General features: G+C 60.5%; 2 protein-coding genes across 2 annotated transcripts; one reads left to right on the top strand and one right to left on the bottom strand.

The window, feature by feature from the left end:
• Window positions 1-431: 431 nt before the first annotated feature.
• LOC117004866 (coiled-coil domain-containing protein 157-like) lies at window positions 432-6,306 on the top strand. Its single transcript, XM_033075989.1, has 9 exons — window positions 432-662; window positions 1,147-1,996; window positions 2,286-2,363; window positions 3,084-3,274; window positions 3,380-3,547; window positions 4,023-4,191; window positions 4,562-4,701; window positions 4,965-5,029; window positions 5,107-6,306. The coding sequence occupies exons 1-9, from the start codon at window positions 432-434 to the stop codon at window positions 5,306-5,308; spliced, it is 2,094 nt and encodes a 697-aa protein (XP_032931880.1). The 3' UTR covers window positions 5,309-6,306.
• On the bottom strand, window positions 5,790-9,787 carry RNF215 (ring finger protein 215). The gene is made up of 10 exons (XM_033075991.1): window positions 9,500-9,787; window positions 8,720-8,851; window positions 8,388-8,459; window positions 8,229-8,314; window positions 7,536-7,590; window positions 7,211-7,315; window positions 7,016-7,132; window positions 6,797-6,934; window positions 6,553-6,655; window positions 5,790-6,438 (listed from the first exon to the last, which is right to left on the bottom strand). The coding sequence occupies exons 1-10, from the start codon at window positions 9,785-9,787 to the stop codon at window positions 6,416-6,418; spliced, it is 1,119 nt and encodes a 372-aa protein (XP_032931882.1). The 3' UTR covers window positions 5,790-6,415.
• Window positions 9,788-11,791: the final 2,004 nt, after the last annotated feature.

An 11,791-nucleotide genomic window follows, 5' to 3' on the forward strand; every position in this document is an offset into this window, starting at 1 on the left:
CATGCCCTGCTGAGCTTTAAAATCCAACTCCTTTCCCTGCTTAGAGCTCCTAGCACAAACTGGCCATGAAGAAGCAGAGACAGACAAGCTCCACCCAAGAGCTGAGGTGGAGCAGATGGGACAGGCTTGTTTAAACTGCCTCCCAAAACCTTGGAAACACTTGGACACAGCTGTATCGACAGCCCTGGCAGATCAAAGCCCCTTTTGCAGTCTGGGTGAAATAAGTACAGCTCTGGTTTGAAACATGAGCCATTCCCACTGAGGTCTTGGCCCTTAAAGTCAGGATTTGCAGTAGCATGGGTGCCCCAAATCTTTGTGGGGAGCTTAATCACAGCCTCTTGGAAGTGGCAGCTCCATGAAGTGATCCATGCCTGGGGAGCCCCCGGAGCATCAGTCCCACCTTCCTGCATCACACCGGCTTTGTCTGGGTGATGGGAGGGGTCGCATTCCCGGCTGCCTTGCTCCAAGCCGTGTTTTCCCATCGGGACAGGCTGCTGCTGCTGCTGCAGAGCTTCACGGGGTACGCAGAGACGCTGCTGAGCGGGCGGGCGGTGCCACCCGCGCGGGGCCTGGGGCCCTGCATGTCTGCGGGGCTCACGGCCAGGACCTTCTGGAGCACCATGCTGAAACTCGGGGCCTTCTGCCAGCTGCTCCGGGACGAGGTGGGACATTTGGGGACGTCCCATGAGCTGAGTCATTCCCCTCCCCCCATGGATTTGGATCATAGTCCTTCTCAACACCCTGTGGCCACACCAGATGTGTGTGCAGCCTTTAAGTGCTGGCCCCTGTGTCGCACATCTGTCCCCTCCCAGCCTCAGTCCATTCCCTCCACCCCACCCCTCCCAGCTGTGCTGTTGCTTCCATCCTGCTCCAGGATTTTGGGATGAGTGAGCTGGGCTGCCTCTAGAAACTGGAAAATATTCTCCTACTGCCAAAATACTGCAGCTCTGCTGATCTGCTTGCAGATCTGAGCTGCCTCAAGACAGTGAAATAATTGGCAGTAAAAACAACCTCTCCTGCATTTTATTTTCCCCAAAATGATCTTTCTCATGGAAAAGTCTCACAACAATCCAAGTGGCAAAACCAGGAGGCAGTGCAGGGGGTGGGAAAGAAGGGGTGGTGGGGAGTTGGAGAGTTGGGGAGTAGGTTTTGCTGTTGAGCTTGCCCTTGGTCACTGTCCCTTGGCTGCATTGCTGTCCTATCTCCACACCTGATTTAGGCATTTATGGTAATTTCCACTTTGATCTGGGCTCTGCTTTTGTTCTGTGCTCTCTCCCTCTGGAGAAGGATTGCAGATGGGAGATCCCCACACAGCAATCCACTCTGCCCTCTGTTCCCCAGGCTGGGAAATACCAGAAGGAACATCCAAAAAGCTTCTTGCCGGATGTTTTGGAGTCAGGAACTGCTCCAGAGGGTGCCCAATCCACTTCTGTGTGCCTGTGTCCAAGGGTCCATGTGCTGGGCAGCTCAGGCAGCTCCCAGTCCAGGGCTGGCTCCAGCCAGGCTCAGAGCACCCGCAGTGTCCCCACACAGACACCGGGGTCACCGCTGGGCTCCTGTGACACCTGCTCCAGCGCCCAGGCCAGCCTCCACGAGGTGGGCAGAGCCATCACCAGCATCTGCCAGAGCCAGAACATCCCATCGGCTCTCAGCAAATTCCAGGAGGCGCTGGAGGACAGCGCGGGGAGAAGGAACCTCTCTGCAGCAGATATGAGCTACTGGGCCACAGAGCAGAGCAAGGACCTCTCCCGGATCAACAAACACCTCCAGGGACTGCTGCAGCAGGTGAACCCCGTGAAAGCTGAGCTGGAAAACATGGGCAAACAGAAGGAGAAGCTGCAGAAACAGGTTGAGGACTTTTCCAGGAAACTGCAGGCAGAGAAGGACACCCAAGCAGAGCAGCAGAGGAAGGCTGAGCAGAGCCTGAAAGCCAAGGAAAAGGAGCATTCTGAGGCTGTGGCCAGGCTGGAGCAGGACAAGGACGACCTCCGGAGAGGTACACAGCTGTTCCCAGCATCCCCTCCCAGGCCCAGGGGTATTTTCAGGAGAAGAGTCCATGGGCAAATTTTGGCCCCACCACAACCAGCAGGGCATTTTGTAGGTGCTGGGGTATTTTCCCTGCTGTGAGGCTAATCCTGGGCAGTGAGAGCTGGTTGTCTGTTGTCCTATCCCTGGTAGCACAACACAATCACTGGATGAAAACACTTTGGAGTGGCTGTTTGCTGCCCCTTGGTTTAGTTTTTTTTGAGGGACTGATTAACGAGAGGATTTTTGTGCTGGTTTAGGAACTGCTCTGCTGGAGGAGCGACTCTCAGCCCTGAAGGAGGAGCTGGCAGCAAAGCAGGTGGCTGTGCAGGAGCTGGGTAAGGGGCTCGCCTAGGGACTCAGCCAGCTCACACATCTCCCCTCTCACCCCAGTGTTTCACACCCATGTAGCCCCTAGCACCCCCACATTGGGCTGTGGAGCTCGTGGGGATGGGCAGAGGATGGGCCTCCTTCACAGCAGCACCCCAACATCATCCAGTGCCAGAGTGGGCTAATGCTGGTGGAGGTTTGAGGGGTTCACAGGCCTCCTGTCAGACCTGCCTCCCTTTGCCAGGGCTTGTGGAGGGCATGGGGTGTCCCTGAACCACAGAATCATGGACTGGTTTGGATGGGCAGGGACATTAAAGCCCATCCCATTTCACCCCCTGCCATGTGCAGGGACACCCACTGTCCCAGGCTGCTCCATGCCCTGTCCAGCCTGGCCTTGGACACTTCAGGGATCATGGGGCAGCCACAGCTGCTCTGGGCACCCTGTGCTAGGGCCTCAGCACACTCATAGGGAATAATCTCTTCCCCCTATCCCATCTAACCCTGCCCTCTGGCAGTGGGAAGCCATTCCTTGTTTTGTTACTCCAGGCCCTTGTCCCAAGTCCCTCCCCAGCTCTTTTGGAGCCCCTCTAGGCACTGGAAAAGGTTCTTAAGTTCTCTCTGGAGCCTTCTCTTCTTCAGGCTGAACACCCCCATCCCTCTCATCACCTCCATGGTCCTCCAGCTTCTTGCCCTGCCCAGCCTGGGCTATGGTGGCTGTGTCTTCCCAGAGCTCTCCAAGACCACCTTGCTGGAGGAGATGAGGACCACAATGGTGGCCCGGAGCCAGGTGCTGGAGTTGGAGGAGAAGGTGCAGGTGCTCACAGGCCAGAGGGACAGCCTGGAGCAGAAGCTGAGTGCCACCAGTGTGCAGCTGGAGAAGGAGAAGGTCCGTGTGGAGAGCATGTTCCGGCACGAGGAGGTACGGCCGGCTCCGGAGCACTGGGAACGGCTGAGCTGCTGCCCAGTGTCAGGGCTGTGGGGAATGGGTGCCACAGCCCCATACAGGCTCTCCCCCCACCCACAGTCCCTGCAGGCTAAGCAGAGGGCCCTGCTGCAGCAGCTGGACAGCCTGGACCAGGAGCGTGAGGAGCTGCAGGCCAGTCTAGGAGAGGCTGAGGAGGACAAGGCCCAGCTGGCAGAGCAGCTGCAGCAGAGCCAAGACCAGAGTGGGAAACAGCTCCAGGCACAGCAGGTGAGCACTGGTACCCAAGTGTGGGACACAGCCTCTGCCACAGGGCTGTCAGGAGCCACGCACTGCCTTGTCCCACACCCACAGCCAGAATTTTTCCAGGAGGGATGCTCTGGGGTCCAGGGTGGCATTGCCACATGGCCATGTCCTCATGGGATTCCTAGGGAAGAGCCTTCTCCTTCCACCCTGCGCCAGACAAGTCGCTGTGGGAGTTAGGGCAGAGGGGAGCAGGAGGAAGGGACATCTTGAGGTACTTCCACATCTCCAATGTTCTTTTCTTGGACACCTGGACATGCTCCACACTTCATGGCTGGTGCTTCTGCTTCCAGCACACACAGGGATCTCACAGCTAAAACCCTGCACATTGTCACTGTCCACTTCCCACTGTCATAGCACATCCTATGATCATGGGAGCTTTCCATGAGGGGCTGAGTCCTCTCTCCTGCAAACTTCATCTCCTCCCTGCTGTGCCACACAGGAGCTGCTGGACACGCTGCAGCAGGAGAAGCTGGCACTGGAACAATCCATACTGGAGCTGCAGGCAAACACATCCCGGCTGGAGGAACAGGCACAGGACCTGAGGGAGCGGGAAAGGCTCCTGGTGTTCTTCCCTGATCTCCACGTCCCCGCTGAGATGCAGTTTGAGAGTAAGGCAGCAGATGGCAGCACAGTGGGTTTGTGCCTTGGGGTGTCCAGAGCTCCCAGGGCATCCTGCTCACCTCGTTTGTCCCACTGATAATCCAGGAAGGGCTCAGACCCCATGCAGAGCTGTGACCACCCCAGCTTGCTTCCCTGCATGGGTGCTGTGCATCCCATGTCTGGACCAGGATACACAGCAGGACCAGGACATGGCGGAGCTTCCTTTGCCCAGGGGGCTTGAAGTCCCAGCTGCCACTTCCTGGGCTGTGCCCGTGCTCCCTGCCTGGGGCAGGCTCCTTTCCTTGGGATGCAGGAGGGGTGCCCACTGAGCAGGCAGGCAGCAGCAGCAGGCTGGGCTGTCTTGGATTTTGTTTGCAGGCAGCGCGAACTTGACAGAGGACATGGAGAGTCAACTCCAGGCCAACAAAATCCGGATCCAGGTGCTGGAGCGGGAGAATGCGCAGCTCGAAGCTCTGCTTGCCAAGGTGAAGGCAGCAGCTGAGCAGGGTGTGCTCAAGGTGAGCTGGGTGCCACAGGGGTGGGTGCTGTGTACTGCAAAACCACCCTGTGGCCCCCAGACATCCTCTGGGGACCCTGGGAGGGCCAAGCCTGGGCTCCTCATGCTGCTGGGAGATTGCTCTGGTGTTGCCTGAGGTGCCTGAGTCTAATTCCAGCTCCTTTCAATCACTCTGGCCATTGTGCCACCAGCTGTAGTGGCCAAGGGACATGACCGGGGCTGAAGCTCATGGGGGAAAATTTCACCTCCTCTTCCCTTCCCCAGCTTGTCCCACAGGCCCAGCTGGGGTCCCAGCTCCACAGGGAGGCCAGCAGGCAGGGCACTCCTAGGTGAGTAGGAACCCAGAGGAAGGGGCTGGCAGACAGTTCCCTGCTCTTCCTCCCCTTTAACTGCTCCCACCCCACAGGAGGCTCAGCAGTGGAAGCAGCAGAGCCAGCCCAGGGATGCTGGGATGCATTGACAAGGCCTGGCACAGAGCTCCCAGCAGCCAGCACTCCAGGCAGCTCCGGGCAGAGCCCACGTTCCAGGCCAAACCCTGCCTAACGCTCCCAGTGCGATGCCTGGGGCTTGGCCTCCCCTCACACCACACCAGGGCTCACCGCAAATAAACACGGATCAGTCTGAATTTCCGAACCGAGAAATTGTGTTCCACCAGCAGCCACCCAGGGGACCTCGTTACTGGTTCTTTGTGCGTCAGGAAGGCAAATTCCCTCGGGAAACCTGGGCTCTGCCTTGTTCCTTGGGGAGCTGCTCCAGGGATGTTCCTGGACTCTACAGCTCAGTCACCCATGGTTACGCTGCTGCTGGAGTTCCCACAAGAGCCGTGGGGCTGATGCCAGGGCACAGCATGTGCTAGCTCCTGCTAGGAACCATTCCCAAGAGGAGACTGGGATGTGGCCACACTTGGAAGAGGAAAGCAGAGCAGCCCTTAGCCCACCAGCACAGCCACGACCTGGGAAAGTCCCCCCTCCATGAGCACCCAGAGGGGCCGGTAACCACTGAGCCACTGGCACAGGCTGGCCCTGATCTCTGAGCTGCCTCCTCAGCACTGTGAGCCCCATGCAAGCCCCACACAAACCACACAGCCAGTCCTTGCTCCATATTTAATAGGGATGGACACGTGCCACATTGCAGCCTGTGGGGCAGGATCCAGGCAGGGCCCGTGGTGTGTCCCCAGGCACTGTGCTGGGTGAGCCAAGCCCTCTGTTGGCTCTGCAGCTGACTCGTGCCATCCTTTCTAATAACTTATTATAAATAAAGCGTCTGACCCCTGCCCTCCCATGGTGAGGCCATGACCAGCCCTAGCCCTGGCAGGTCTGTCACCCACCTCCCAGAGGGGCTTGCACTACAGCCAGGCTCTGCCTACCCTGCCATGGCCACCAGCAAATAGACAAAAAACCCAAGACTTAGAAAAATTGCTGTGAGCAGGGCAAGAGCACAGCAGGACAAGGGCTCTCCCTGCCCCAGCCCCCACCCCATTACACCCATGGGTGCCCCAAATCTTCCCAACACTGCCCATCTGGCCCCCCCCACCCCTCTACTCACACCCGGCAGGCGAGCCCCGAGTCCTTCCCTCTCCTAAGTCTGGGCACTGTGAGGGCACAGTCACACCAACGCTGCTCCAGCAGCAAGCGCTGCTTGCCAGGCACCCCCTGCCCCCCTCCCTGTCCCTGGAGCAGCCGTGGGTCTGTCCCTGCAGTGTGTCCTCGGGCCAGCTAGCTGTCTGTGCAGCAGTTCCCTGCAAGGGAGGACAGACAGCCTTGGCACAGGGAGCCTGGCAGGCTCCAGGTGCTCCCCCAGGCTGTGCCCCAGGGTCAGCAGGGGCTTGGCTGGGTGCCAGGGCGGTTCTCACCCAGGATGTTGCGCTTGCAGAGAGGGCAGGTCTGCTGCAGCAGGAGCCAGGGATCCACACAGTCCCGGTGGAACTCATGGGAGCAAGGCAGCACCCGCAGCCACTGCCAACAGGGAAGTGAGGGCACATGTGAGCACAGCTGGGTGCCAGCAGGAACACAGTCCAGACCCTGGCAGGGACACCCTGGCCCTGGCCAGTGACTGGAGGCTCAGCCTAGGGTGGGCACCAGTCCACCCAGTCCGACCTGGCTCTTGTGGAACTGGTCCAGGCAGACAGCACAGCTGTCGATCTCGCAGGCCTGTGTCCGGGGCTGCTTCCCGGGATGGTACCGCCGGGTTTTCAGTGCCAAGAGCCGCCGCTGGATGTGCTGCTTCAGGTCCAGCTGTGGGGGCAGAGCTGAGGATCAGAGCCCACCCCACAGCCCCTAGCACAGCACACAGCAAAGACACTCCCACATTCCCACCTCGGCATCCCGCTCCGACAGGTCCTGCCGTGACTGACGCTGGGCCTGCACCATGACGCCGGTGCAGAGCAGCAGAGCAATCAGCAGGATGGTGTTCCACAGCTGCTGCAGGTACTTCTGTGGGGACAGCACGGTGGGGATGGGAGCCGGAGACCCAGCCCCGCTCCCGGCCCCACCCGAACCCCAGCACCGTACCTGGACCTGTGAGCTGCTCTCCCCAGGGCAGATGACCCCCTGCCACTCCCCGTAGAGGCCCCCTCGGGACAGGCCGCAGGTGGACCACAGTGTGAGGGTCACTCCCTGTAAGGCAGGACATGGCATTGCTGACGGCCACGCGGTGAAAGCACACATGTCCCAGGAGGAGGAGCACTGCTGCTGCCAGCTGCTCGGTTCCCATGGGTTCCCTTCCCTTCCCTGCTCCCTGCAGCTGCTTCCCATGAATCAGGAAAGTTTGGCTGGGCACAGTCATGCCCTGCTCTCCTGTTGGCAGAATGAGGAAGAGGAGGACAGACAGACATACCAGGTTCTCCAGCAGAACTGCCTGGTACGTGATCTTCGCCGTAGCCCGGAGCCCACTGTGAGCAAACAGAAAAATGTCAATTCCATGGACACAGCAGGATCCAGGTACAGCTCTCCAGTGACAGGGAGCATCCCCTCCCCACAGGGATGGGCAGTGACTGAGGGGGACCAGAGGAACACGCATGGGAAGTGACAACAAGATGCTTCCCAACTGTGCCCAGCCCTCAGTGACCCTGCACAGGGCTCTTCCTCCCATCCTCATGCCTCAGTTTCCCCATGTGTAACACCATGGCAGCAATCCCAATGTCCCACATGTCAGGAGGATCTATAGGGTCACACAGCTGCTTGCAGGGAGAACAAGTACCCACAGAGGTTGTACAGAGGCTGGTGCCATGATGAGAAACACCCAGTCTGGATAATTTCTAGAGTCCTTTGGGGACCCATGGAAGGGCTCCAGCCCTGGGGGAGGGCTGGATCTGACCCAGATCTCCCCTGGAAATGCATCTCAGCCCCATTTGGCCTTGCTATGATGCAATACCACCCCAGCAAAGATGATGGGCTGAGTGGGAGACTCCCAGGGTGGTCCCTGGGTGCCACAGCCTTCTGGGGGACAAGGCAAAGACAAGGTAGGGACAATGGAAGGACAAGGTCGTGACAAGGCAGGGTCCTGCCCCTCCCACACCCCAGCCCATACCGCAGCAGTGCTCCCAGCAGCCTGGTGACATTGTCCGAGGACTGGATGACGATGACAGGCTTGGCGAGCAGCTGGGACACGTCCAGCTGCACCGGGAGGGAAGCAGAGCTGTCAGAGGGGCACAACCCCCGGCAGGCCCCACCGCCGGCACTGTCCTACCTCACGGATGGCGTTCTGGTTCAGCGCCAGGATAAGCAGGGCAGAGGCCCCCAGCACCAGGGCTCGCTTCATCTGCAGGGGCAGTGGAGACATGATCAGGGGACAGCAGGGCTGTGTCCCCGACAAGCTCCTGTCCTGATGCAGGAGGCACTCAGCGAAGGGGCCCAAGAGGGGTCAGAAGCTGTCAGAGACGCCCTGGCTACAGACCAGGAAGCCCCCAGATCTGACCAGGAGACACCCCTGCAGGTTTGTGAGCTGCCAACAGCATGGCAACCCTCAGGCCGGGCAGGGGACAGGGCCAGGAGAGGGGACAGGGTCAGACAGAGGGTCACCTTGGTGACAACAGCAGTGGTGAAGGACTCCTCCTTGGCACCCCGGGGGCCCTCAGCTGGCTCCTCAGTGCCTACGGGCACCACCCCAATCCAGCTGTCAGCAGCACCCAGGTCCGGCTCCACGTCACCCACCTGGGGACACGGCAAGGAGAGGGAGAGCCGGGATGGACCCCAAGGTTCAGGGCAATCCCAAAGCATGCCCAGGGGTGCTGGGGAGCTGGCCACTGTGTGCGGACAGGGACAGCAGCTGGGGTAACACAGGGAACACAGCCTGGCTCCCACTGCCTCTGTGCCCCTGGCTGCACCTCCTCTCTGCTGCTGGCCACACGGAGCAGTGGGCTACCTGCCCTGCTCAGTCCCCTAGTGTCTCTGGCCTCCCCACCAATTCCCCAGTGCCTCCCAGCGCCCTTCAGTTCCCACTCCTCCCCTCCCTCATTCCTTTCCCAATGCCCAAGGACTCACCCCACACCCTCTGTCCCACAGTGCCCACCGACTCCCCCCTCCCTCCCTGACCACTGCCCTGCCAATGCTCCCTGGTCTCTTAATGTCTCCCAGTTCCCACTGCTTCCCCCTTATCACTGCCACCCAGCACCCACGTCCCCAACCCCATACCCAGTAGCCCCTCAATGCCTCCCACTGCCCTGTCCCCACTTTTCCCTCCTTTCTTTACTGCCCCCTCCAATATCTCCCAGTGCCTTCCAGTTCCCGCTTCTCCCCTCCCAAAACCTCGCCAGTGCCAACAGCACCCCCCAGCCCCACTCCCCGTTTCCCCGAGCTCACCAGCACCAGGCGGCCTCGGATCTCCATCTCCTCCCGCTCCCCCCGCGGGCCCCCCCGGCCCGGCCCGGCCCGGCCGCCCCCCGCTCCCAGCACGGCCCCGCGCAGCGTGTACGAGCCGCCGGGCACCGCGGCCGCGCTGCCGGCCCCGCTGCCGGCCCCATCCCGGTCCGGCCCCGCCGCCCTGGGCCCCAACACGGCGACCTCGACCCGCGCGGGGGTCGCGGGCCCCGACCCGGCCCGGCCGAGGGCCAGCAGCGGGGCGAGCAGGGCTGCCCGCACCGCCGCCATGGCTGCGCGCCCCGCGCCCCGCCGCGCCCCCTGCCGGCGGGGAGGACCCGCCGCGCCCCCCACCTCCCGCAGGGGGAGCCCGAGAGCCCGGGCCGGGACAGGGGTGGGGACAAGAGTCGGGATAAAGACAGGGACAGAGATCGGGACAGGGGTCGGGACAAGAGTCGGGATAAAGACAGGGACAGAGATCGGGACAAGGGTCGGGACAAGAGTCGGGATAAAGACAGGGACAGGGATCGGGACAGGGGTCGGGATAACGACAGAGACGGAACGGGACGGGACGGGACGGGATGGGATGGGAATCAGGGCAAGGGTTGGGATAAAGACAGGAACAGGGATAGGGGCAGGGGGGATGGGGATGAGAACGCAGACCAGGATGAGGACAGAGAGCGGGAGAGGTACAGTGACAGGGAGCGGGGACCAAGACTGAGACAGGGACAAGGACCATGACCAAATGGACACTGGGGCAGAGCAGGACAAAGAAGGTGATGGGGACAGGGACCACGATGGGGACGAGGAAGAGGACAGGGACCAGGAGAGGGGCAGGGAATGGGGACCAGGATGGAGGTCGAGACAGGAACAAGGACTGAGACTGGGATAGGAAACTGCACTGGGACAGGGATGGGGCAGGGACAAGGACAAGGATGAGACCAGGGTGGGAAACAGAAGCAGGAACTAGAAGGAAAACAGAAACAAGGAGAGGCACTGGAAAAACAACAGGGAATGTGACCAACACAGGGACAAAGGCCAGGACCAGAACCAGGAGGAGGGTGGGAATCAGGAGAGAAACAGGGACAGGGACTGTGAGCAGGAGCAAGACAGGGACGAGGGCTGGGGCCGGAATAAGTACTGGCAGCAGCAGCAGGACAGGGATGGATGCAGGGACCAGGAAACCAACTGTGACCAGGAGACTGACAGGGACAGGAACAGGCATGGGGATGCAGATATCATGTCCACCACAGCCCCATGTGTGGATACAGGGACTCTTGGGGACATAGGGAGATGTGTGCTCTGGGGGAACAGGGACATGGGCACCCACACCATGGCACAGGCAGGGACATGGGTGCACCTGACTGACATGGACACACACCAACACCTGAGTACCACAAAACCCAACTGCCCCCCCACCGGCCACCCCTCAACTCCCCCAGCCTGGTGGGTGCCAGGCAGCCTCCAGTGCCACATCCTGGCCCCTGGGTGCCCCATCCTGGCCCCACTCTGGCCACGTGTGCCCAGCACATGTGCCTCCAGGGATTTGCTGGCTGGATTAGCCGCTGCATGGGCCCAGGCTGACCTGCTTTTGGCAGGGGCCATGCTGGGGACGGAACTTGGAGTTGTGGGACCCAGTTCCCTTGGCTGCAGGGTGCTGTGTGATGGGTCTGGGTGTGTCCCTGTGTCCCTCATGCCCCCATCCATGTTGTAAGTGTGGGGGTGTAATCACAGGGTGGGCACAGTCCCTCCTCCCACGGCTGCAGCCAGAGCCGGTTTAACCACATGGTGAAACATCCCGATTGCAACGGGTCTGGATGTGCCATAAACAACAGCCGGGAGCATGACTGGCTTGGGAACCAGCCTGGAATGGCAAGGACAGATGTGGGGGATTTTGTGGATTCAGGGAATGGGTCACCAAAATGGAGCCTGGGGGTGACTGCTGCCCCGCAAAGGGGACACATAAGGGGTGTGAATGGCTCCGTGGAGCATCCATAGGTTTGTGGGATATGGATGGCTTCCTGAACATCTGCAGCGCCAGGAGACACATCTGGGTCCACAGAACATGGACACATGGGACTCCCACTCCACAGGACATCTACGGGTCCCAGTTCCAAGGGACACATATGACTCCATGGCACATAAATGGCTCCTTGGGACATCCACAGATGGGACATAGATGGCTCTGTGGGACATCCACAGCCCCAAGGGACACGTATGGTTTCACGGGATGTTTCCATGGGTTATTCATGCACATGTACAGCTTCACAGGACACCCATGGGACATCCACAGCT

The sequence above is a fragment of the Catharus ustulatus genome, chromosome 18 (assembly GCF_009819885.2).
Source record: "Catharus ustulatus isolate bCatUst1 chromosome 18, bCatUst1.pri.v2, whole genome shotgun sequence".
NCBI lineage: Eukaryota > Metazoa > Chordata > Aves > Passeriformes > Turdidae > Catharus > Catharus ustulatus.